The sequence below is a fragment of the Haliotis rubra genome, unplaced genomic scaffold (assembly GCF_003918875.1).
Source record: "Haliotis rubra isolate DU_JTF1 unplaced genomic scaffold, ASM391887v1 Scf1, whole genome shotgun sequence".
NCBI classification, from domain to species: domain Eukaryota; kingdom Metazoa; phylum Mollusca; class Gastropoda; order Lepetellida; family Haliotidae; genus Haliotis; species Haliotis rubra.
This window is the reverse complement of record NW_025764891.1, coordinates 453,778-477,462: the sequence shown is the minus strand read 5'-3', so window position 1 is coordinate 477,462 and position 23,685 is coordinate 453,778. Positions and strand designations below refer to the sequence as shown.

The 23,685-nt window shown below is 38.4% G+C and overlaps 2 protein-coding genes and 1 long non-coding RNA gene across 3 annotated transcripts in view; 2 read left to right on the top strand and 1 right to left on the bottom strand.

Moving 5' to 3' along the window:
- Positions 1-16,653, top strand: part of LOC124282039 (WD repeat-containing protein on Y chromosome-like) — a 63,695-nt gene extending 47,042 nt beyond the window's left edge. The window contains exons 11-26 of the mRNA XM_046718343.1: positions 811-1,017; positions 1,780-1,822; positions 2,320-2,425; positions 2,840-2,991; positions 3,634-3,736; positions 4,259-4,365; positions 4,870-4,949; positions 5,524-5,578; positions 5,928-6,039; positions 6,661-6,823; positions 8,368-8,519; positions 9,247-9,391; positions 10,156-10,284; positions 12,364-12,545; positions 13,413-13,531; positions 14,472-16,653. Coding sequence (XP_046574299.1) covers positions 811-1,017; positions 1,780-1,822; positions 2,320-2,425; positions 2,840-2,991; positions 3,634-3,736; positions 4,259-4,365; positions 4,870-4,949; positions 5,524-5,578; positions 5,928-6,039; positions 6,661-6,823; positions 8,368-8,519; positions 9,247-9,391; positions 10,156-10,284; positions 12,364-12,545; positions 13,413-13,531; positions 14,472-14,631 — 2,015 coding nt within the window. The 3' untranslated portion in view covers positions 14,632-16,653. The remainder of the gene's footprint in view (positions 1-810; positions 1,018-1,779; positions 1,823-2,319; positions 2,426-2,839; positions 2,992-3,633; positions 3,737-4,258; positions 4,366-4,869; positions 4,950-5,523; positions 5,579-5,927; positions 6,040-6,660; positions 6,824-8,367; positions 8,520-9,246; positions 9,392-10,155; positions 10,285-12,363; positions 12,546-13,412; positions 13,532-14,471) is intronic.
- A 2,242-nt stretch (positions 16,654-18,895) lies between these two features.
- Positions 18,896-19,384, top strand: LOC124281365. The gene is made up of 2 exons (XR_006899966.1): positions 18,896-19,151; positions 19,215-19,384. It is a non-coding gene; the product is annotated as an uncharacterized LOC124281365 (long non-coding RNA).
- LOC124280434 (sodium- and chloride-dependent GABA transporter 2-like) overlaps positions 19,255-23,685 on the bottom strand; it is a 35,823-nt gene continuing 31,392 nt past the window's right edge. Inside the window, exons 10-13 of the mRNA XM_046716723.1 lie at positions 22,407-22,506; positions 21,056-21,156; positions 20,641-20,805; positions 19,255-19,754 (exon numbers count right to left, since the gene is read on the bottom strand). Of these exons, the coding sequence (XP_046572679.1) occupies positions 19,536-19,754; positions 20,641-20,805; positions 21,056-21,156; positions 22,407-22,506 (585 nt within the window). The 3' untranslated portion in view covers positions 19,255-19,535. The remainder of the gene's footprint in view (positions 19,755-20,640; positions 20,806-21,055; positions 21,157-22,406; positions 22,507-23,685) is intronic.

The following is a 23,685-nucleotide window of genomic DNA, read 5'->3' as shown; positions in this document are numbered from 1 at the left end:
GATCAATCAAAACGTGCCAATATTTATTGAATGGCAAACTTGAATGCCTAACTTATTACACAGCCACAACTGGTTCATGTCAAGTTTTCTTTGACATTTGTATCATCAATAATTCTGAGAGTCTGAATGTATCTGAGACTGGCGTGATCTACTGGTGTGATCTACTATTACCAGAACTTGCTCATTTGTTAGTGCCTCCTGCAGACAGAGGTAGTTACCTATGTGCATCTCATAAAAAAATGTTGTTTCTGCACCCAGAAGACAGAGTACTATCAGCAGTAATTGTATTTGCTCTGGTAGCATGTAAACAGTATTTAACCCTCCTGGTGAACTCTCAGTAGCATGTACATAGGTTGCAGGTTATATTTTTAGTAGTATATGTGTGTCTGTTCTTGCCAGCTTGCACATCAGCAGTTTATATGAATGTCTGTATTTGCAAGTTTCACTACTGTCTTCATCTGTTTTTATGTGTTTTGAAAGTTCCACTATTGTTTCTATATGTGTCTGTTTTGCAGGTTGCATTGTTGATAATATGTTTAGTTTGTTTGTTGTTTATGTCACACTGATCAAAATTCCAGCTACATGGCGGTGGTCTGTAAATATTCGTGTCTGGACCAGAGGGTACAGTGATCAACAGCGTGAGACTCGATCTCCACAACTGGGATATGTTGACATGTGTCAACAAAATCTGCAAGCCTGACCACCTGATCTAGTTAGTCTCCTCTTATGACAAGCATGGGTTGCTGAAGACCAATTCTAACCCAGATTTTCACGGGTCAAGAAATTTACAGTGTATGTGTCTGTTTGCAGGTTGTACTATTGGCAGCACCCATGTGGAGCAGCAGCTGAAGGAGGTGAAGGACCCAGGTGCTGGCCAGGACAGGAACAAGGGGAAGGGCTTCTATGCCTACAACAACACCAAGACAAGGCTGGAGGCTGACCAGGCCATCTTTCGGGTCTACAAGGGGGTCAAGTGCTTCGACTTCTCAAAGGAAAAAAATATCATGATTACAGGCGGTGAGTGTGCATGACAGTGTTGTGTAGGTCTTCATGGACCTGAATTTGGGTTCTATTGGTTTTTTTTGTTTGTTGTTTAATGCTGCACTCGGCAATATTCCAGCTATATGAAAGCGATCTGTAAACAATCGAACCCAGACAATCCAGTGACTGACATCATGAGCATCGATCTATGCATTAGGGATATGATGACATGCATCAATCAAGTCAATGAGCCTGATCAATTGATTCCGTTAGTCACCTATTACAGCAAGCATGGGTTCCTGAAATGAATTCTAACCTGGATGTTATCAGGACTGGGTTCTTTTGGAACGAGCAACACAGTGGCAAACGATATGTATCCTGATGTGTTCTATATTTATTATATCAATATAGCATGTATGTATTGGGACCAGGGCCTAGATTTTCGAAAGTCTCTTAGTGCTAAGATAGTCGTAAGTTAATGTTAATGTATGGCATTTACGACTTATCTTAGTGCTAAGAGGTATGGGAGTTCGTCAAATCTAGGCCCAGGTATGGTATGAAATTATGCATTTGTGTTTTGGTGTGTGTTTTGTAAACAAGCAAATCTTATAATGTTTTGGAGAGTCTTTTTGAATTCAAAATCGATATCATTTTAACCATAGTTTTAAATATCCTTTAAAAATTTAAGAAGAGGCGCACCAGAATCAATTTGACACCTGTCCAAGATTGTGTGTTCTTCTTCAGTTAAAGTATACTTTAAAAAATACCAATCTTTTTATAAGACTTGATTTCTTGCAGGCATGGATCGAATTATCAGGTTGTGGAATCCCTATGTGTCAGGGTAAGTTTGAAAATTGTCTTCTTGTTGTATAAATATATCCAAAAACCTATGTCCTTAAATGTTGGTAGAAGACATTGGTAGCAAAGTTCTCTGAGATAACACTGGCAATTCAGCAATTTATTGAAACAACTGTGTTAGTGCACAGATCCCTTTCATGTCATGTACAACAGTCAGTACAATTCCTTGTGTTGTAGTCATTGTCCAAAATTTGCATCACAGGTCTTTCCTCTCACATATGATCAAGTTTGACTTGCCATGATATGGCTGAAATATTTCAAACTGGGGTTAAAACAATCTCACACTCTCATAAACTACTTCAATGTTACTTGGGCCCAGATAGGCCAGTACTTAGAGTTGCCAATAGTCATACCCTGTCAAGAGTTGTGTCCCTTGACCATATTAGCCATGTGCGTTTAAGAAAATTGTTGATGCTTTGCTTTTGGGATTTTCTTCTGGCTCATAGATGTAAATTCCTTGGTATGTTAATTTTGTTCCAGGAAACCTACAGCCATGCTGAGAGGCCACAATGCCCCAATCTTCTACCTATTCATTGCTGAAGAAGACAACAGGATATTCAGCTTGTCCACAGATAGGTGTATAAAGGTATGACTCATGACAGGTGCATAAACAGAGCTTTGCTTAAGACAGAATATTTTTTCAATTGTAGCCTCAAGGCCAATAATATTTTCTTTGAAATGCACCACCTGTATTTTTAATGCTGCATGCCGTTTGGGACACCAATAATGTCCACAGAACATATATTCTTTTTTTTTAAAAACCCTAAGACCAAGTTACTTTTTTTTAGACTTTGTGTACTCTCTTGTAACTGTAGCATAACCTTGTGGTTAAAGTGTTTGTCTCTATGCTGAAGGCCTGAGCTAGTTTCTGGATACAGAGTTCTAATTTGTGAAGTCTAATTGTGGTATCCCCATCATGATATTTCTCTAAGTGGAATAAACCATACTCACTCACTCACTCTCTGGGGACACTGGTATATAGTAACAATCTGTGTGTCAGATCTGGGACATCCAGGATCAGAACTGCCTACTGACGGTGAGACCCAAGGGGCACAAGATCCGCGGAGACCTCCAGGCTGTCCACTACTCTCACACAGCCAAAGCCATCGCCGTTGCCACTGACCAGATGGCCTGTCTCAGTCTCAGAATGAAGTGAGTGGTTTCACATGGCTCTGACAGCTGTTATATAACCTAGTCTTAATTATATGATAACAAGTATCTTAAGGATTGAAATGTGTTAACTTTGAATTATGATTCCAGCATTTTAAAGCTGTTTCCACGGGAAAAGTGCATGTGTCTCTTTGTGAACACAGAATTTCGAACACTTCATAACAATGCAATTTTTTAATTAATACAATTTGAAATGACTTTAGTAAGAAATACAAATTTGAAGATTTTGATAGTTCTTTGTGCTGCTTTTATTCAAGAGTACTGTCGTGTATTAGATATTTCCTTTCTGTTCAATACATTATGATATTTTGTTACTATTCATGTGTTCTTTTGTTCCATATACAGTTCAACCCCAATGTCTCTAATTAGGTTCAGACGAATTATCGGTTGTGTCTGACTCATCTCTCGGTCCCTGCCGATTTCCTTATATTTATCATTATCTATATACTGACGGATGTGTCGAACACTCGGATAAGTTGAACTGTTCCCTTGGTCCCTTCAACACAATAGGGTTGAATGTATGTAGAAAACTGTGCAACAATTACAAGTAATGATCTAGAAATCATTAAAACTCATACAGGTTAAGGTGTTTGTTAACATGATGAAATCTGTCCTGTATTGCAGGCCTGTGCTTCATGCTGACATCGTAATAACCCACAAAGAACCAGTCACCTGCTGTAAATACAATCCTAGCTTTAAACAAGTTGTCACCTGTTCAGATGGATCGGTGAGTGCAAAGCAGAACCACTGGAAATCTCGAAGAATGGACTTTTATGTGTTTATGAAGATATAAGTGTATATTTGCAAGGCAGAGTGTGCAGAGTTTATGCAAAGTATAAATATTTAAGACTGCAATAATAACTTCAGACAGTGCAAAGACAGTGAGGTTGTCCAGCAATATGGGCCCTCCCATATGATCTATTGAGTTGTTTTCACAGAAAAGATTAATTCTATTGTTCAACAGTCATTATATTTTTATAATATGTTTTGGATTATACATTTTTCTTGTTTAATACTATTGATGTATGTATTATTGCATCATTGTGTGAATTACGTGTAAATAATGTTAAAAGGTAGTCTTTCATAATCCTGAGGCTGATGTATGTGACATACGTAGTAATACATGAAGTTACAAAATGAGTTGGCTGATGAACACATGATTGTAGTACTCAATATATCAGCTATGTGTGAAGATGTGAATGTACTTAATAGACCAGTAAAATCAGTATGCGTTGCCTTGACCTTGCAGGTAATCAAGCTGTGGGATTTTGAGACTGGGACTCCTATATTTGAGTATGGAGATGCACATGGGGACTCTGCAATCACCACCATGACATTCGACAACACAGGGAGAAGGTACGTGAGGATGTCCTTATACTCATCAGTCATTCATTACATGGACTGAAGAACACAGTTTTTACTAAAGATCGCCGTATTGAAAATAATTTTTTTGTGACACTTAAAATTGAGGGGGAATGGAGATGATTTATTGATGTCAACTTCTTATACCGTTACTCATAATATGGAAGTTGACGTCTTTAAATTTTCATCGCAGCTCCTTTATGAGTATATGGGGTAGTGTATTTATTATATTATTATGTTTGTGGTTTCAAATTGTTGCTTTGTTGTTATTGATTAATGTGCATATGTTATGAAGATATTCACAGAAAAACAAATGCAAAAAGGGTAAAAACTATTGTTTGATATCTGTGGAAAAGGTTTGATTATTGCAAGTTGATTTTTTCCCAAGAAATGCTTTTTAAGAATTTACTGAGAAATACACAAGATTTGTGTGATATGTACATACCGGTACGTCATATATATAGGCATTGTTCTGACTTCCTATCTGATTGTCTCAAGGTTGATCACTGGTGGCCGTGATGGAATTCTAAGAATCTGGAACTACAACAATGGGCATTGTCTACGAGTGCTGGAGAAGGGTGAGATATTAAATTTTCTTTCCATGACATAAATCTTTACAAACAAATACAGCTTGATGTACTGTTCTTGATAAATTAACTTCTAAAGAAATCGCTTTGTGTACAGTTATCTCCCTTGATGCACTGATATTTGGTTGCTTATATGTACAATGGTCACATAATTGTATGACATTGATATCTAATTTCCTTATTTATATATTTCTCTTGTGACACAGAGAGCGGAAGGTCGCAGGTTCGATCCCGACCGCGTCATACCAAAAGACGTTAAAATATGGTACTTGTTGGTCCCTGCCTGGCGCTCGGCATTAATGGGTACAACAAGGACTGGTCGGCTCGGAGTCCGTATAATGTGCCTGAGTGGGGTATTCATGCTTCACTGCGGCATGGTATCTCAGTGAGCTAGCACTATATAACCAGCTTCAGTCTGGGCTAGTACAAGCAGCCGCACTTACACATACACACACATGCACGTCGTCATATGAGCGAAATATTCTCAAGCACGATGTTAAACCCAATTTCACCTCACCTCACCTTCTCTTGTGACAGGTAACATTTTAAGGTTTCTTTATTTCAGAGGAAGAAAATGAAGAAGTTTGTGATGTAACATATGTAGAGATGAATAAAAATAGGTATGTAGTCATGACTTAATTATGTAGTGATGAAAGTATTCCGAACAAGAATAATGTGTGACACCAGTTGCCATTGTCTTGCACTATAAAGTGTTAAAACCCTTCCCACTTGTATATAATAACACAGAATCTAACTCTCACTGGGTCTTACTCTTGAACTGATGCAACTATAGCTAGTTGATTTTGAATATTTAGTGGTATTTTCATAAAGCTATGTGTTTTTCAGGACACCAAACATGTCCACTTTTGTCTACATGATGATGTGTAGGTTGATTAGAGGATTCTCAAAGTTGCTCAACCTTTTTGACTTCCTTTCCACCATAACAGTGATGTAATACTCCCATTCCAGATATGTAGTTTCTGTTGGCTGGGACCGCCGAATCAACATCTACTACGACTCTTTGTCCGACAGCAACATCCACCACGTACAGCACCCTCTCGAATACTGGAATGATGACCTGGTATGTAGCCAATGTCAGATTGCTGACTGCAGCATTGTACAACATATATAATCACCACTGCCTAAGATGTATTGAGACCTGATTAGGGGCTGATATTCCATCCCAACTCAACAGCAAATGACAAAATTGGTTAACATTAACATTTCCCAGTTCAACATTTCCCAGTTCATGCTATCATATTTCAAGCTAATATTACGGTGATGTGTGTTTCACTGATAAAAGGACTAGTATAAAGGAAGAAGCTCTAAATGTTCGTTATTTTTGTGGATGCTGGGGATGGGTGGACACATGGTTCCATGGGGTAAGATTATTTCTTTGACTTTAATGTTAAATGTTTACATGCCTCAGAATTTAAGACAAAAAACTTTTAACAAAAAATATAAATTTTCCTGATTTTCCTACCAATACAACTTAGCTGGGAATCCTAGCTCTTTAATGTTAGACTCCAGAGGCAGGGTACAAAGTATGAATACTTTTTTTTTGGACATTCAACATGTAAGCTCATTTGGTTGTGTTCACTTCATGACCCCTTTTCAAAATCCAGGATCCTGGATCTGAGCTTAGCTCCCTTTTAAAATTAGGTACATCGAGTGTAATATAAATGTGAAATGTCCTCCCCAGAAAAATGGTCACAAGGAGGACATCCTGACCGTGGCCCAGTGTCCCCCGAACCTACTGGCGACGGCCAGCTATGACGGAGAGGTGATCGTGTGGAACATGGTGTCTGGACACATCTTCTGTCACCTCATTCCTCCATCTCCTCCTCATTACCAGGACCAGTCATGTATGTACACATCAAATTCATCAATAAATTAGAACTGAGTTTACTTTTCCATGCTGTATTTACTGTGTAAGTGCAAATATATGCCCCTTGACCTACTTTTAGATCAAAATACAATCAAACTTTTTAGGCACTGCTTACTGAGTCAAAATGTTATTGCATACAGTCTGTATTTTATTGTGTGTCATACAATAGAACATTTGTTGTGAAGAAATGGCTTAATAGTATTCACACAAGTATTGCATCCTTTTCCCCAAAGGGGCGGTAGGGTAGCTCAGTGGTTAAAGCGTTTGCTCGTCACGCCGAAGACCTGGGTTTGATTCCCCACATGGGTACAATGTGTGAAGCCCATTTCTGGTGTCCCCTGCTGGAATATTGCTGGAATATTGCTAAAAGCGGCGTAAAACCATACTCACTCACTCACTCACTTTTTCCCAAAGAAAACACTTTACCACTGGCATGATAACACTGATAATCACAGGATGTTGCCCTTGTAGTGATTACTCATTGGTTGATTCCATAATATTACTTGTCAAACTGTCCCATACATAAGAAACTCACATTGACAAACCAACGTGATGCTGTGGATGCATTTCTGGATTAGATGGAGCTTACATATTGAAAAAACTGCAAATACGAATATGGACAGGGTTTGTGTCACACTCTGATGTTTACATATTGAAGCCAGTGTTTTTGTTTCATCATCATTTGAATTAAGTTTATCCGCATCAAGTCTATGAAATCAATTTGAACTGGTGTATATTTTTGATACCTCTCCAGCCCCACCACCCACCCATAATATTTTAGGTGCCATATGTACATTCTAATGCCAATAAGATAATGTTATATTTATTAACCTAAAATCCAGTCAATGAAAAAACTTAGAGACTTAAATAACATCATTTTACTCTTGAACCAGTTATTTAGTTCAGTCTCATGAAGATCTAAACCTGTGGAGATCCTGGTGAGAATTGGTCTTCACCAACCCATACTTGTCATAAGTGGCGACTAATGGGATCAGGTAGTCAAGCTTGCTGATTTGGTTGAAACATGTCATTGTATCCCAAGGGCACAGATGCTCATGCTGTACAGCATAACATTGATCATTGGATAGTCTGGTCCAGACTTGATTATTTACAGACCACTGACATATAGCTGGAATATGGCTAAGTGTGACATTAAACAACAAACAAAAAGCATTAAAATCTGATCTTGTCCATAGGAAATCATGTCAAGAAAACCCTGAGCTAATTTTGATCATCAAGTCCTCCAGGATGTGTGGATTCTTCAGCCAATCCGATTTCAGATTTCCATGATAATGCATCTTCACTTCCCATCAATGTGTTCAAGAAAACTTTACATTTGATGCACCATCATGGTGGCAAACGCTTTGTCTTCTGATTACAAGCCATCTTGGCCTTTTTGTCCATGCTATCTGTGACTGGTTTTGCCTGGTACAACCTTTCAGGTCTAGTGATGTCATTTCAATGCTGTTCACTGGTGTTAAAGCAACTTTCACTTACACTCTGTAGTTTGATTGCTTTTAGTGGATGGAGACTTGAGCATCAACAAGCTGGTGTTCCTGCAGACCAGAGCCTACAAGAAAGATGCAGGGTCGCTAGTGTCCAGTGGACCTCGTGCCCACATCCACATCTGGAACGTCTTCCAGGGAGGCAAACTCATGGCACAGTTTCCTGGGGTAGGTGTCACTCTCATTTGTAGATGGCTGGGATGATAGAGGGAGGGGATCTGGCAAGTGGGATGGACACATGTAATAGTTTCCTGGAGAAAGTGTCCTTAGAGGGGTGGATGCTGGGGATGGGTGGACACATGGTTCCATGGGGTAAGAGTCACATACATATATAGAATGTCATACTAGTGCATTTGGATGTTTGTATTGAACGAGAAGATGTCATGGGAGCAGAGGAACAACTCGTTCTTTGAACTCTTTGTTTCTCTGCTCCCATGACTCATCTAGGTCAATACAAAACATCCAAATGCACTAGTATGACGTGCTATATTTATTATATACCCTCTTATCTTGCATTAATCTGTTACTTAATAAGTAGAACCAGCAGGGGTTCAATACGGAATCTGGGGTGCAATACAGAATTTGACCATGTCACCCGTATTGCACCCCAGTATTAATATCCTAAGTTTACATGGGTGTATGAGAAATTGGAGGATCAAGGGGGTTGATATGTGCAGGTTTTATGTTCTCATAGACAACAATATGCCTACATGTTTGTTATGTAGCCAAATTTCCAGTATGAAGTAAGTTTCAAGTATGACAAAAATGTTTAAGAAAATAAGAAACCTTTTATGTGGCACAGATTATGGATGAAACATAATTGAAATTTCAATGAGGCATGATTGACACTTTGCATGTGTTTATTCTGTATGAAACCCTTCTATATATTACACAGTCCAGTGTGAAGGGAGCCATGGTCAGTACAATGATCACCAACAAGGCCAACACCTTGCTGTTCACTGGTGACAGCATGGGCTTCATCTATGCATGGGACATCGACAACTACTGCCATGACACACCTGCAGATTCACCCCCAGAGTGTGAGTGGACAATTGAAATGTGGTTGTAATTACTCATATTTGTTTTGTATTAATGAAATCATGATCTGTAGATGAGTAGGATTGCTTCATTTGGAATATTATTGAATACCATTGATGAAATTTGGTAGGCACGTTGCTTGCATTTTCAGAAATACCAACACAAATAACTTTGGAGTGTTTTAATGGTAAATCTAATCAGTAAATATCAAATGATGTATTAATGAGTATTATATTCTTCAAAGTGAGTGAATGATTGATTGAATGAGTGAATGATTTACACTGGCTACCAATCACCGGCTACCAATCACCGGAAGAATTGACTACAAAACTATTGTAATGACGTACAAGTGTCTCAACGGAATGGCCCCTGACTACCTCGCAGAGTTACTGCCCCTGTATCAGCCCTCACGCTCACTGAGATCACAAAACCAAATGCTAGTGACAGTGCCTAACATCAAAACCAACTTTGGCAAAAGGTCGTTCGCTTTCAATGCAGCAATGAAGTGGAACGCGCTACCGCTTGAACTCAAAACCAGCGAGTCACTAACATCTTTTAAGACTGGCCTCAAAACATTTCTTTTCAAGTGTCAATTTCCATCTTAAGCGCACAGAGCATTTATTAGTGAATGATGCGCTATATAAATGCAATTATTATTATTATTATTAATGATTGAGTGTTGTATTGTTGACAATATTCACATTTATTTATTACCAATAAAATATATTAATTTTGAGTTTTCCACATTCACGTTTTTGAATTGCAGTGTTTAAGACTTGGCGAGGCCATGTAGAGAGTATCACCGACTTTGACCTGATGGAAGAACGGAAGATCCTGCTGTCTACATCAATGGACTGCACTGTGCGGATGTGGACCACAGATGGGCATTATGTTGGTCAGTATCCCTGGTGTCACATCATTCCAGCTTCCCTCCACCTTACCCACTGGTGGAATCTTATTTTTATGAAGTATGAATGGGTTTAATGGACAATGGGTTTTTTTTAATTGATTTTCATTGTCAGTGTGTCTACTGTGATTGATTTAATTTGGAAGTATGTTTAGTATGATTGATTTTATTGTCAGTGTGTTTATTGTGACTGTTTCCAATGGGCAATGTGTGAATTATTTTGATTGGCCAATGTATGACGTGCTGTTATTTAAATGACAATAGGGGTGACTATTGAGGTCTAAGGAACTAGTGCGATATCGATAGACTATTGCATGCTACTATCGGATGTCAATAGTCTATTGCAAGCTACTATTGCGATAACTATTGCGATAGTTCAGACAAAATTCAAATTTCAGATAAATTGCCATTTTCTACCAGCTTCTTTTACATTAAACTACTTAAACCATAAAATGTGTTCAGGTGTTTATTCCTTACAACTTCCAGGTCAGTATTGGTCAAGTTGTCATGATGACTTCTTCATGAACATGTCTTAGTATTAAAACATTCCACAACAAGCCAACACATTCACACAGGATTTAATACTATTTATTACAAAGCTGTGGTTTGCAGACTCTTTGATCCCTACAACTTTGTATGTAAAATAACATACAAAATAAAGAATAAATACTGGCTCTGTGGCTCTGTCACATTTTGACAAATGGTCACCTTTCAGTTTCAATAGAAAACACTTACTGTGTGTAAAGGTTGAAAATTAAACAGTTCACAGGTAGATATGTTTTAGTTTTAACACCATGAAGATGACAAAATATATCCAGTGCACTGAACAGTCAACAGATTTAAAGAAGGCTATAATCTTTTGTCACTATGAAAGTATCAAGAAATCTCATAAATACTGGGTAAATGTGTCAGCAGATAACTTGGTGACTCAAGTTGAAAGATGGGTTAACATAATTGGCAAATGGCAATATTTCACATTAACTCTGATTTTATAAATTACTCAAATAGTATGAAGGCAGATAATAGTTCATTTATTATTTTGGGTTCCAACTTTCCAATTCTTGTTTAGAAACAAGAGTCTGTCCACATGTGCAGATTTAAGAGTCTGCTAGTCCATCCATCAGTTGTGAGTGAAACATCCTCAGCACAGGAAATGTCATTCCTGACCTTAGTTTGAACAGTCTCATACAACATGGGCAAGGCAGAATCCGGGAAATACCGTTGCAAGGGGATTGTGTAACGTGGTTCCAAAACTCTCAACATGTTCCTAATCCCATAATTTTGGACAACACTGAATGGCCGCAAATCTTTCACAATATATTCAAGAATGGCTGCCGAAATGTCTCTTGCTCGTTTTGACAACGAAAGTAGAGTAGTGTTGTCATTTAGCACTATCAGGGTTGTTTGTCTCTTAGGCCTATCCTTGGTTGGGGCAAGCGCATCAAGACTGTGCCTCCGACGCACATGATCAGTCAAATTGGTTGTATTTCCACAATACTTCAATATCAGCTTACACTTCCGACATGCAACTCGCTTCTTGTCCAATTTATCTGTTTTTACAAAACCAAAGTGTTCCCATACAGCAGACTTAACTGACGTATTTGTTTACGATTTCAAAATTCACAAAATCCCCGCTGTCTGCTTGAGCTGCCATTTTGGTAAGGGGGGTAACTCTACATCCCCCTTATATCACTGCTAAATTCTGTCGCTTATAGCAAATAGAGATTAATCCCAATCAGGGTTTGGACTGTAGGACAGAACACGTTTTCAAGTTACCGTTATTTATAAAACAAATTAAAGCGATAGTATCGATGCATTGGATCGTCATTTCATACACCTATCGATAAAGTACTATCGGGGGGCTCACAATCGCGATCAATCGATAGTTCGATGCATCGTTACACCCTTAAATGACAATGTGCAAATTGTGATTATTTTAAATTTACAGTGTGAGCAGTGTGATTGTGTTATTGTGATTGTTTTCAATGGGCAGTTTGAGAAGTAAGTAAAAACTTCATCATCATCATCAGCTTACAAACATCTGTAGTACCACAATGTTGTGTTTAGGAACTTTCGGCCAGCCCGAGCCGTGGGACTTGTACAACCCTGCAACCTACCAACACCCGATGGTTCCATACGATGTTCTGATTGACCCGATGAGTCTGCCTTCCCATCCACTACTGGGAGAGAAACAGACCACCCACCAGATCATACACGAAGACTCAACACATGGATCTGATGATGAGAAGGTAAGCTACTGAAGCAGTACAGGTTGGTGGGGGTAAAGTGTTTGCTCGTCACACCAAAGACATATGTCTTTCAATGGGCTATCTTTTTCTACCAAAGAGCGACATAACTCTCCTTAGGAAGTGATGTAAGTGACGGTCCAACACCTCGCTTCTGGTCTGGTTCCTGACTCAATGTACGCCGTGATACCTTGTGACATGAGCCCAGCTCACAGGTTGGCTCATGCACCTTCTTTAAAATACGGTCATTTATAACTAAATACAGCACTTCCTGTGTCAGAACACATATTTTCCATGCACAACCTTTTATAGTCATACTGTGGCTGAAACACTGCCGATGTAACTTTAAAGTCTGACTCACTTGCTCACTCATTACATGACTCGTGAAGGTCCGGGTTGGAATGAACCTTCAGTAACCCATGCTTGTCGTAAGAGGCGACTAACGAGATCGGGTGGTCAGGCTCGCTGACTTGGTTGACACATGTCATTGGTGTGGCGTAAAACTAAACTCACTCACTCATTACATGACATGACGGTGTCCTTTATACAATTATATTATGTATTACTGAGTATGGAGCAGGGGTGGAAATAACCCATTGCCCGACGTCCGAGTCCAGTGTTTTTTTCTGTCGGGCAAGCAAATTTGTATATCACACTGTACCGGTGTCCAGTTGACTTTCCAATGTTATTTATGTTGTTTATTTTAAAAAATCAACAAGAAAACGGCCGGTGTAGTGGAAAATTATCAGGGCAAGTGATTTTACATGTGCCAGTGTTCCGGAGTACACAAGCAATTTTAAAGTTATTTCCACCCCTGTGGAGTAAAACATCACCTACCTCCAGGAATATATGTACTGTTATGTGTTTCAGCCTAGACGGACTCCCTCTCCACCTCCTCCAGTGTTTGGCAAGTCCACATTCTACGTAGATGACAAGACAATCGCAGAGCAACTGAAGGAAAAGCCGTTTGAAAAGGGCAAAGGCAAAAGGTGAGGCAACCGCTGATGCAATAAAGACTTGATTATGGTCAGAATGCTGTGTTATTGCTGAAAGTTTGGAGTGTGTCTTTGAATAAAATTGTGTAAATTGAACTATGATTAACTATCATGAAATTAGGGGTGACTATTGAGGGGGAAACAACTACTGCGATAGCGATCGATAGTCTATTGCAACATACTATTGCGATAGTCTATTGCAACATAGTCTATTGCAACATACTATTGCGATAGCGATAGTCTATTGTGACCAACTATTGCAATACTATTGCAATAGTTTATTTTTCCTTGAATTGTCTCATTTGAAGTCATTTCCCAAATGAATGTATAGTTTATATGAAATAAAGTAGTTTCAGTCTCTTTTAATAACTGACAAGTAACCCAAATCAAGTAAACAGTTAAAACATAAACTTAATGAAGCTGCAAGTCTCAAAGTGAACGAATCTGGTACTTCCTGTATTTTTGCTGCGCATTGATCAACGAAAGTCAATTACTAAACCATTGATAGTCACACATACTATCGATGCATAGATAGTGTTTCATTTCTACCATCGATAAATTGTTATCAGAGACTCAACAATTGCAATCCATCGATAGTTTGATACATCGTTGCAGCCCTACATGAAATGAAAGAATGGTGTAGTCCTAAGCTTCTTTTGAATAGTATACCCTAGAATTATGGGATCAAGCTCTGTGATGTGTCTGATGTTGGGATGAGTTAGTTTGTCTGGACCAGATTGTATTGCTTACATGCACCCATGATACAGTGGAATACTGTAATAAATTTACTGTAATGTACAACTTTCAATGACTTTAAGGTACCATTTATTGCACCTGAGATGTGTTTCAGCCTCGACTGACTCCCTCTCCCCCACCTCCTGACGTGGTGAGCTTATTGCATTTTATAACCTTAGATTCTTACCAATCTGTTTAGATTGCGGCATGAGAAGCTAAAACCAGTAAGGATCGATCGCGGTGGCCCCAGTGAGTACCAGATGTTACGAACATACAATCTGGTGGACACCCCACAACCTACGCCTCCCTCTCTACACTACAACAAAGATGACCCCTTCGACTCACTCTTCATTGACTGATCTGTCACATCATATCCAACGGTCTCTGTAGGGGGAATATCTGCAATATCACCCAAACACAACTGTCACTATCTATATACCAAACTGCAACTGTCTCATTTTCTGTAGAAAGGAAAAGCTTTATATCTGAAAATTACCGAGCAAAAAATGTTGGGGATCATGAATATTTTAGTTGATATTTTTTTATTGTGAAGACTTAGGACACAATTACACAAAAATATTACCATAAAATTGTCATGATCAATAACATTATTTGTTCAGTGTATTTGAACTGAGAATGTTATGAGTGCAGACATGTTTTACTTTAAAATAATTATTGCATATATTGAACTTGTCAATTCAATAAATATCCTTACAATTTCATAATATGATGGGAAAAAAGGATACTCTGGATATTTGACAACTACAGCTTATACCAATATGTTCTGACATCACCATCTATAAAAGCTATCCATTATGATTCAGTATGTTTCCTGAAGCAACCACCTGTTATCTGTGTAAGCAAACATTGCTTATATATATGCATTATTTTAAGTTTCATTTAATATTCTAAACATGAACCCGTCCAATATCAAAATATTGTATCATGTTGTGCTATATTTTTGTTTATCTTTTTATCTGTTGACATGCTGAGTGTGATTGATGTTTAAGCTTGAAAGAGCCATGTTATGTAATTGCTTCTGAGTGAGTGAGTGTATTTAACTTTAACTGTTTGATCTGATGGCGTGTGATGTGGTGAGCTTACAAAACGGGTTTGTTTCTTTGTGCTTGTTATCATATATTTGTTGCCATATACATTGTGTTACATTGTTGCAAGTTCTATGATTTATCAGTGAGTGATACAAGCAGTGTTTGTCTATATCAGTATTGTTAATTTTCATCAAACTTACAAATGAATCATTGTCTCAATTATGAAGTCATTCATTTATTGTTAAGATGTAAAGTCGGTGAATCATGGTGACAATACAAGCAGTTGATTTCAGACAGTATGCTCTTTTAATATACTTGTGGATTCGAGAATTTGGAAATGTGCTTCTCAAATGTTAGAAGTTTTGTTCTGGAGAGGTAAAACTTGTTGCAATCACCAGTTATCTTTCAGCGAGTACCTGGGAAACCAATACAATAATGAAGCTTATTACTCATTAATATATCTGAAGATAATTATTATCATTGAAATTACCTCCAAGAATATGCTGAATTTCATGAAAAATAACAAAATACATATATGTCACTTGTAATTCAACAATTTGAGCGAAATTTGTTTTTTTTTTTTTTCTGTAGGGTTTAACAGGGTTTTATATTTGGGTACAATGTGTCATATTAGCATATGGTATTGTCGAAATGGTGTTATTGTCAAAATATGATCTCATATTCTTTTGTGTATGAATACTTTACTATGATCGTTCTGCTGTGATGTTCAAAATCACATATATCTGTGATAGGAGTGATCATGAGTTTTATTTTATACAAACAGTATTTGTTTCTTTTATCACAAATACACATATTCACTTGAATTACTCCAAGAAAGTCAGCATTATGTCCAAAGGGAGGTGTCACAAATTGTATTATTTATATGATCACTTGATTCCTTGTAGAAGGGATAAAAGTTTTTCAGAAATATATGACTATTTTTGAGAAATAAACAGAGGTACTGATGCTCAGTGATTTGTGATATTTTCACTTTCAGCATTCATAAGATGATCACTATTTCAGATTGTATATATAAATATAAATAAAGATGTATGTACATATATATATACTGCTGATATGCCGCAAAATTTTAGTATGCCGTGGATATGAGTACTTATTTTTGTCCAAATCATAAATGGTTTCCAAATCAGGACACTGGCGTGAAGTGTTTTCATATTCTCATACATATTGTCGGAAAGAGCCATTTTTATATTAATCCTGGGACAAACATATGCAAACATGGTTTCAGGTACAATGCAACAATCTGACTGTGTTACGAATTGCTCTGTGTTCTCTTACTGGTATGTACAATGCAATAAATGTCCAAATTTCTGAATTTTGTGTTTAGTTTGTTATATAAGGTCTTCATCCTAGACATCATTAAGTTCAACATAATATAGCATATTATGAACGACCAAAATGTCACTGCAGCTGTCGCTAAGCCTTCCAATTCTGTTATGCTCAGTGCTCACATTTCACTTACTACAGTTGGAAGGTGTATGTTCATGAATTAGAAAAAGTGAGATGATTGCAAGGAATTCACCAATTTACTGTACACTGTACACAGACATATTTAACATGGAGGACGGCTAGCAATATTCCAGCAACATCACAGTGGGGGACACCAGAAATGGGCTTCACACATTGTACCCATGTGGAGATTCGTACCCGGGTCTTCGGCGTGAGGAGCCAACGCTTTAACCACTAGGCTACCTACCCCACCACGCCGGCACCTTGAACAAACGCATGGGCATAATATGCATTTCAATCTTTTACAGAGTCCGAAATGCGCACAATGTGATTTCAATTGCCCAGATACGAAATCAGCGGGTTTTGTTCATTTCACTGTTATCATTAATAGACATATTTTAAGCACTGACAAAGCAAGTACTCCTTCAATGTCAGAGATTACATTAGTTTTTTGTTTGACATGACTTGCTTTAAAAATGTGTTATGTAGCATGTTTTAGCTGTGAAGTCAGATTAAGGAATTCAGGATCAGTTGTTAACCAAAGGACCAATTTTGTATTTATATGCTCAGATAAACATATGCTGTATGGACATTGGTTTAATAGGACATTGTGTGGACATCTTTACTGAACATTTCGGATGATATAATAAAGACAACTTTGTCTTTAAAAAAAACTTGCCTTCATACTGCACATTGGTAAAGTTAATAAGGATCACACAAGCATACACTGTTATCGCTGTTTAATTAATGTAACCACAAAACAAGGATGAAAAATATAAAATTCTTTATTCATACTTCAGATTATGACGTAGATGTAAATACAAATATTTTTCTCAATATACTTTGCACGGGCTATAAAAACGTTCTAATAACACAATAAAGGCAGTAATCTACTGACTTTCATTAAGTCATCACTTTGCCATATAAAATCTGATTAATTATAGTTATGATAAGTACATGTCAAAAGTAATCATAAGTCACAGTACACAAGAATAAGTAAATTTGGACATGGGAATTAGTAGAAAATAACCTAAGAGCATTGAGAAATAACGAATGATCTATCCTGAGTGAACCCATTCATAAGGAACAAAACAGTATTTCCTCCACTGCCCTAGGTCATGCTTGATATTACCCATTTTCTGAGACAATTAGAAATAGGGGATGTTTTGAATGAAAAACGGTGACATCATCATAGTTATTCTTTCGTTGGAGCGACGTCAAATAGAATCATCATGACGTTATGAACAATGGATGACGTCATCTGCAATTATTTGCGACCAAGCGTTCATATGACGTCAGGTATGTGCCTCTTCGCAAACAATGAGAACAATGAAACAATTGTAATCCTAGGGTGAACCCAAAATAAATTCAACTGTATCTGTGTCCTTACGGGTAAGTACTTTTTTGTGTGTTTTTACGTTTTGTGAATGCACGAGGTACCCTTGATACCCGCAGACATGTTAGTACGTTACACCGTATATTGTTTTCAGATGGTCCCAGGAATCATATAACACGACAATTGAAATGGTCGTAAAAACACTGATAAAACATGTCACTGGCTGATCGAGTTTCGTTTCTGCTTTTCGTCCAAATTATAATAGTATACGATTGAAAAATATGTTGTTTTTCCACATTGGAGCTTAATTTTTGTGTGTGTATGTTTGTTCAGATCTGTAGGATTGTAAACAGTAACAAACTTGGGCAATTAACTATACATATGCATTCTTTACAATCGCGATAACTCATTAATAGGGAGTGAGTAATGAGCGCGAATAATGTTACTGTTAAACGGGTGAAAAAGTTAAACACAACGTGAAAGCACATACCCATTAAAGTTTGACTCATCTAAGTCCTACAAAGTAAAATTCTATGACTACCTGGCTATATTGTTAAGTGACGATTTTAATGGATTCGTACAGCGCCCTGCAGGTTATCAAGGCGACTTTGAAATGGGTCAATTCGAACAGATCGCTGTGAATAGATTGTTATAACCGTGAACCCAAAAGATCATTCCTTCTTCAGTTCATATGTATTTTGTCAATTATTTTTTCCTGTCCTGATCAAAACATTGAACTGAACGTTACAAAATCTGCTATATCGTGTTTCGACACCCCACAATTTCTGATATCTATTTTGACAATAATCGATTATGTTTGAACACGGGAGTATTGACATTCTTTGAGTATTTTTGTTAACAAAAACCAACTCTTAACCGAAAACAACCACTGTATCACACATGTATCAGTCAGCACATGTGTTTTCTCACAAATATGTCTTTATGTGTAATCTTATTTATATTTAGTTTGAAGGAAATGCAGCAGAGAATAATTCAGTTATAGGTGAAATACACAATTTCAAATGTAATAAAATACTGCATTGCATAAAAGAAATTACATATTAAAAACTCATGAATATCGATAGAGTTTAACAGTGTTACCAAACGTAATATATTCCATTTACTGCTATTTGAAATAAAATATTGGGCAGAAACTGAGTGTACACGCTTCAGTTGTTCCCGTGAAGATTCTATTAACAGGAAACCAATATTGCAATAAGCATTATGAGACCCTATCTTAATGTGGTCGACTTAATAGAAAATAGTTGTAAAAGATTGCTTAAAAATGATAAAAATAACAACAAAAAAGGGATTTTTACAAAATAAATGAAAACAAACCTTACGCTACGGTTGAGCAACATCTCGCTTTACAACATTAACTATATCTCGTAATCTTATTCAGTGCTGCTTATAACTGAGTATAGTAGGACTCCTTGCCCTTCTCGAAGGCTGGGTTCTCGTACGATGGCGGGGGCGTGTCTCTGCTTGCCGCTGGGGGAGCGTACTGTGTAGTAGTAGTCAACCCTGCCCTTTCTTTCAAGACGTCGTCGTAGGTCTTGTACCCGTAGTCACACGGCCGCATCTGATGTTGTTTCAGGCCCGTTGGACGTAACAACACTCTAAAGTCCTGTAAATATATAGATTGCGAGTATGTTTGCTTCATACCTGGACACAAGTTCTACAGTTTTGGAACGGTTACTTCAAGCTGTGTAAAAACTTAAAACAGGCAAGTTCAGTTGCCCTGAATGTACAAGCCGTTACGTCCGGAATAAACACATTGGTGGCAGAGTTCTCTGAACGTAGGCACTGTTAGTCCAAGAGCCCTGTGGTGATTTTTGTACCGAGAGAGGCCAAAAGGTTTGAACATGTATTCTGATGTACAATTGCCTCACGAATCCAAAAAATTCAGTCTTACAAATCAAAGCTGTGGCTTTAGCCCACTAGGGAGCGTTGAAGCGATGACTCAGCATTTTTTTCAGATAAACTGCTGCATCCTTTCAAATGCCATTTCCCAACTACAAATACTCAGTACTTCACCCAAACTGGTTGCAATGTAAAGAAGAAAGATCAATGTGTAATTTCACAAAATAAAATGTTTAACAGAGTAGTATGTAGAGTAATGTCACATTGTTTTTCTTCGTAGATTTACAATTTTTTGTCATTTTACCACCTGAAGTTCATTGTAATGAAGCTAAAGTATAATATAATACAGTATTTAAGGCTTTTAAATATGTAAAAATGTGTAAGGAATTCAAATATATCAACAAAATGAATCGACCGATGCTTATGATGTAAATTTCTGTATTTCTGTATTTTCGTGTCCTGGCTCCGTTATAAACAAAATGCCTTTAGATACTGGCATACTCCTGAGCGATGCATTAAACAGCAAACAAACGATGCTCAATGCTTGCATTATCTGCCGTAATCCACGCAATGATGTCTTAGATGTGTAGTTTGTCTATATTTCACCAGACTGTGAATATTGAATCACCAACTACTGCCTTACAACGTACCCTGCACTTGAGGTACTTGTAGAGAGCGATGATGGGCACCCAGATGATGGAGAAACACGCCATTGTCCATCCGATAGCTACCGCCCAGTCCGGGTAGGTGTACACTACTGATGGCCTTTCGTAGGTCAGCTCCGAGTAGTTTATGGCACTCATCACGAAGATGGACTGCAAAACCACAGGGTATTAAATATATTAGTGTCAGTGACGACTCCTTTGAGCAGAATCTTTAACATAGCATGGAGCACGGTATTTGACATATCATTGAATTCAACATAGCATGGAGCACGGTATTTGACATATCATTGATTTCAACATAGCATGGAGCACGGTATTTGACATATCATTGAATTCAACATAGCATGGAGCACAGTATTTGAGATATCATTGATTTCAACATAGCATTCAAAGAACTCACAATGCAGAAAAGGGGCGAGAAAAACAGCCAGCAGATCTTCATGAAAGGGAGGATGTTCCAGCCAAGCATCATCTCAATGTTGGCCAGGAAGCGGTTTACACCTGAAAACAGAAGGTTCAACATTGTGTGAAGGGTTACAGTCATTAAGTTTCCCCGACTCCTTGTTAGCGGACCAACCTACTAATGACTGACGAATCATTGTCTTTCTGGAGTGAGTGAGTTGAGTGTGTATGGTGTTATGGTGACCAATTCTCCAGCAATATCGGAAAAGGGCTCCACATATTGTTACCGTATGGGGAATTAAACAGGGGTCTTCGGTGTGACGAGTGAACGCTTTAACCATACGACTACCCCTTTGCCCTTCCAGTCGTTGTGGATCCGGATTAGAATTAATCTTCAGCAACCCATGCTTGTCGAAAGTGGCGACTAACGGGATCGGATGGTCAGGCTCGCTGACTTGGTTGACACATGTCATCCTATCCCAGTTGCAGAGATCGATGCTCATGCTTGTTGATCAATGGCTTGTCTGGTCGAGACTCGATTATTTACAAACCGTCACCATATAGCTGAGTGCGGTGTTAAACAACAATCAACCAATGCAGCCGTTGTTACAACACCGGTGGACCAGACTCTGCATCTCGTCGCGCAGTGTTATGTCCCTTGGGTGTGCAAGACACCTATGATCATTGGTTCGAACTTCGGCTGGTTCACATTTTGTTATCAATAAAATTCTTCGATCTGCATTCGTTCCACATCTATGCTATGTGCTATGTCTGACACAGTTCTTGACGCAAAAAATTCGGAGAAAACGTTTACTTTTGAAGGGAAAATAAGTAATCATGTATTTTAATCATCAAACAAAAGTAAGTTGTTTTCTTGACAGATATCGCGATTCGGCAATATTCACAGTTAAAAATCGATGTATCGTGGCCCTTTTGAAGTATCGTATCGGGATATACGACAATGTAATACTTCGTATCGATTCACTTTATCGGCGGCCCATGGATCGATGCATCGATGCGTAACAATGAATTGTCATATCACAATCCACATCAAGGTGACATCAATGAAAAACTGTTCAAAGCGGTGTTAAAATTATTCGCCACAGTAGTTGAGGTTGGTTGCTGTTTAACGCCGCACTCAGCAGTACTCCAGCTATATGGCGGCTGTCTGTAAATAATCGAGTCTGGACCAGACAGTCCAGTGAACAACAGCATGAGCATCGATCTGCGCAAATGGGATACGATGACATGTGTAAACCAAGTCAGCGGTCCTGACCGCCCGATCCCGTTAGTCGCCTCTTACGACAAGCATGAGTTGGGGCGAATCTCAATATGTTAATGCAACTCACCATAGATATAGCCGATGGCGATGAGCTCGAAGAAAGCCACCAAAAGAATAATACGACTTCCTGAATAGTAGTCGAAGAGCTGGAACACGTACATCCCTCCCTGAAACATTCAACACATATGGTCACTTCCTACCTAGTTGACAGCGGCGTAAAACAATCTCACTCACTCATTTCTCACCACGGGTCTACATTGTTAATGTGTGGGGTGGTGCTTAGTGAATATGTTTATAAGCCGCATTTAGCAATATTCCAGCAATATCAAGGCGAGGGAGACGAGAAATTGGCTTCACTGTACCCAAATAATACATCGAGCATGTCATTAACGGTAGAAAGTGTACATTGAAAATAGTATTTCCCTTGCAACAAATTCGTACTGATGGACGTAGATTAACTCCGCTGTTTCTCTATCTGGTTACATAGATGTGTTCATTATCCATATGACAGCATCTTTGTAATTCACTCCTTTTATTCTGTTGTCACTTATATCAATACAGATTACGCTGTGTACAGCCTATCGTCGATTGGGGGTTACATTGGTGTGGACGAAGTGTGAAGCTAGGTGCCGGTGGTAGGTGATGGTGATGGTGATGGGATCGGTTCTGACTGACTGATAGACTAAGGCTTAGTCTCTGAATATATATAATTTTGATAGTAACAAACAAGCCCATTTATATTGAAAAGGAGCCCCAGGGCGACCAGAGATTCAGAGATTCCTGAACCTGAGGAAATCTAGACTTGCTATATTTAGGGCTTTAGCACTGCAGAGAGGGCTTGGCAGTAGGGAAATTAATGTGGTTCAGGGACTGTGAGACAGACTGACTGACTGACTGAGTTTGGTTTTACGGCGCTTTTAGCAATATTCCAGCAATATCACGGCGGGGACACCAGAAATGGGCCTCACACATTGTATCCATGTGGGGAATCGAACCCGGGTGTTCGGCGTGACGAGCGAACGCTTTAACCACTAGGCTACCTCACCGCCCCGATCGGTTCTGAAAGGGGTCGAATAATCTGCTCGGTGGGTGATGATATAGGAAGAGGTGATGTATGTGGATAGACTACTGTAACGAATCCAGGAGATTAATGGTGTGTGTGTGTGTGTGTGTGTGTGTGTGTGTGTGTGTGTGTGTGTGTGTGTGTGTGTGTGTGTGTGTGTGTGTGTGTGTGTGTGTGTGTGTGTGTGTGTGTGTGTGTGTGTGTGTGTGTGTGTGTGTGTGTGTGTGTGTGTGTGTGTGTGTGTGTGTGTGTCTGACCCACTGTTTTAACAATGTACATAAAG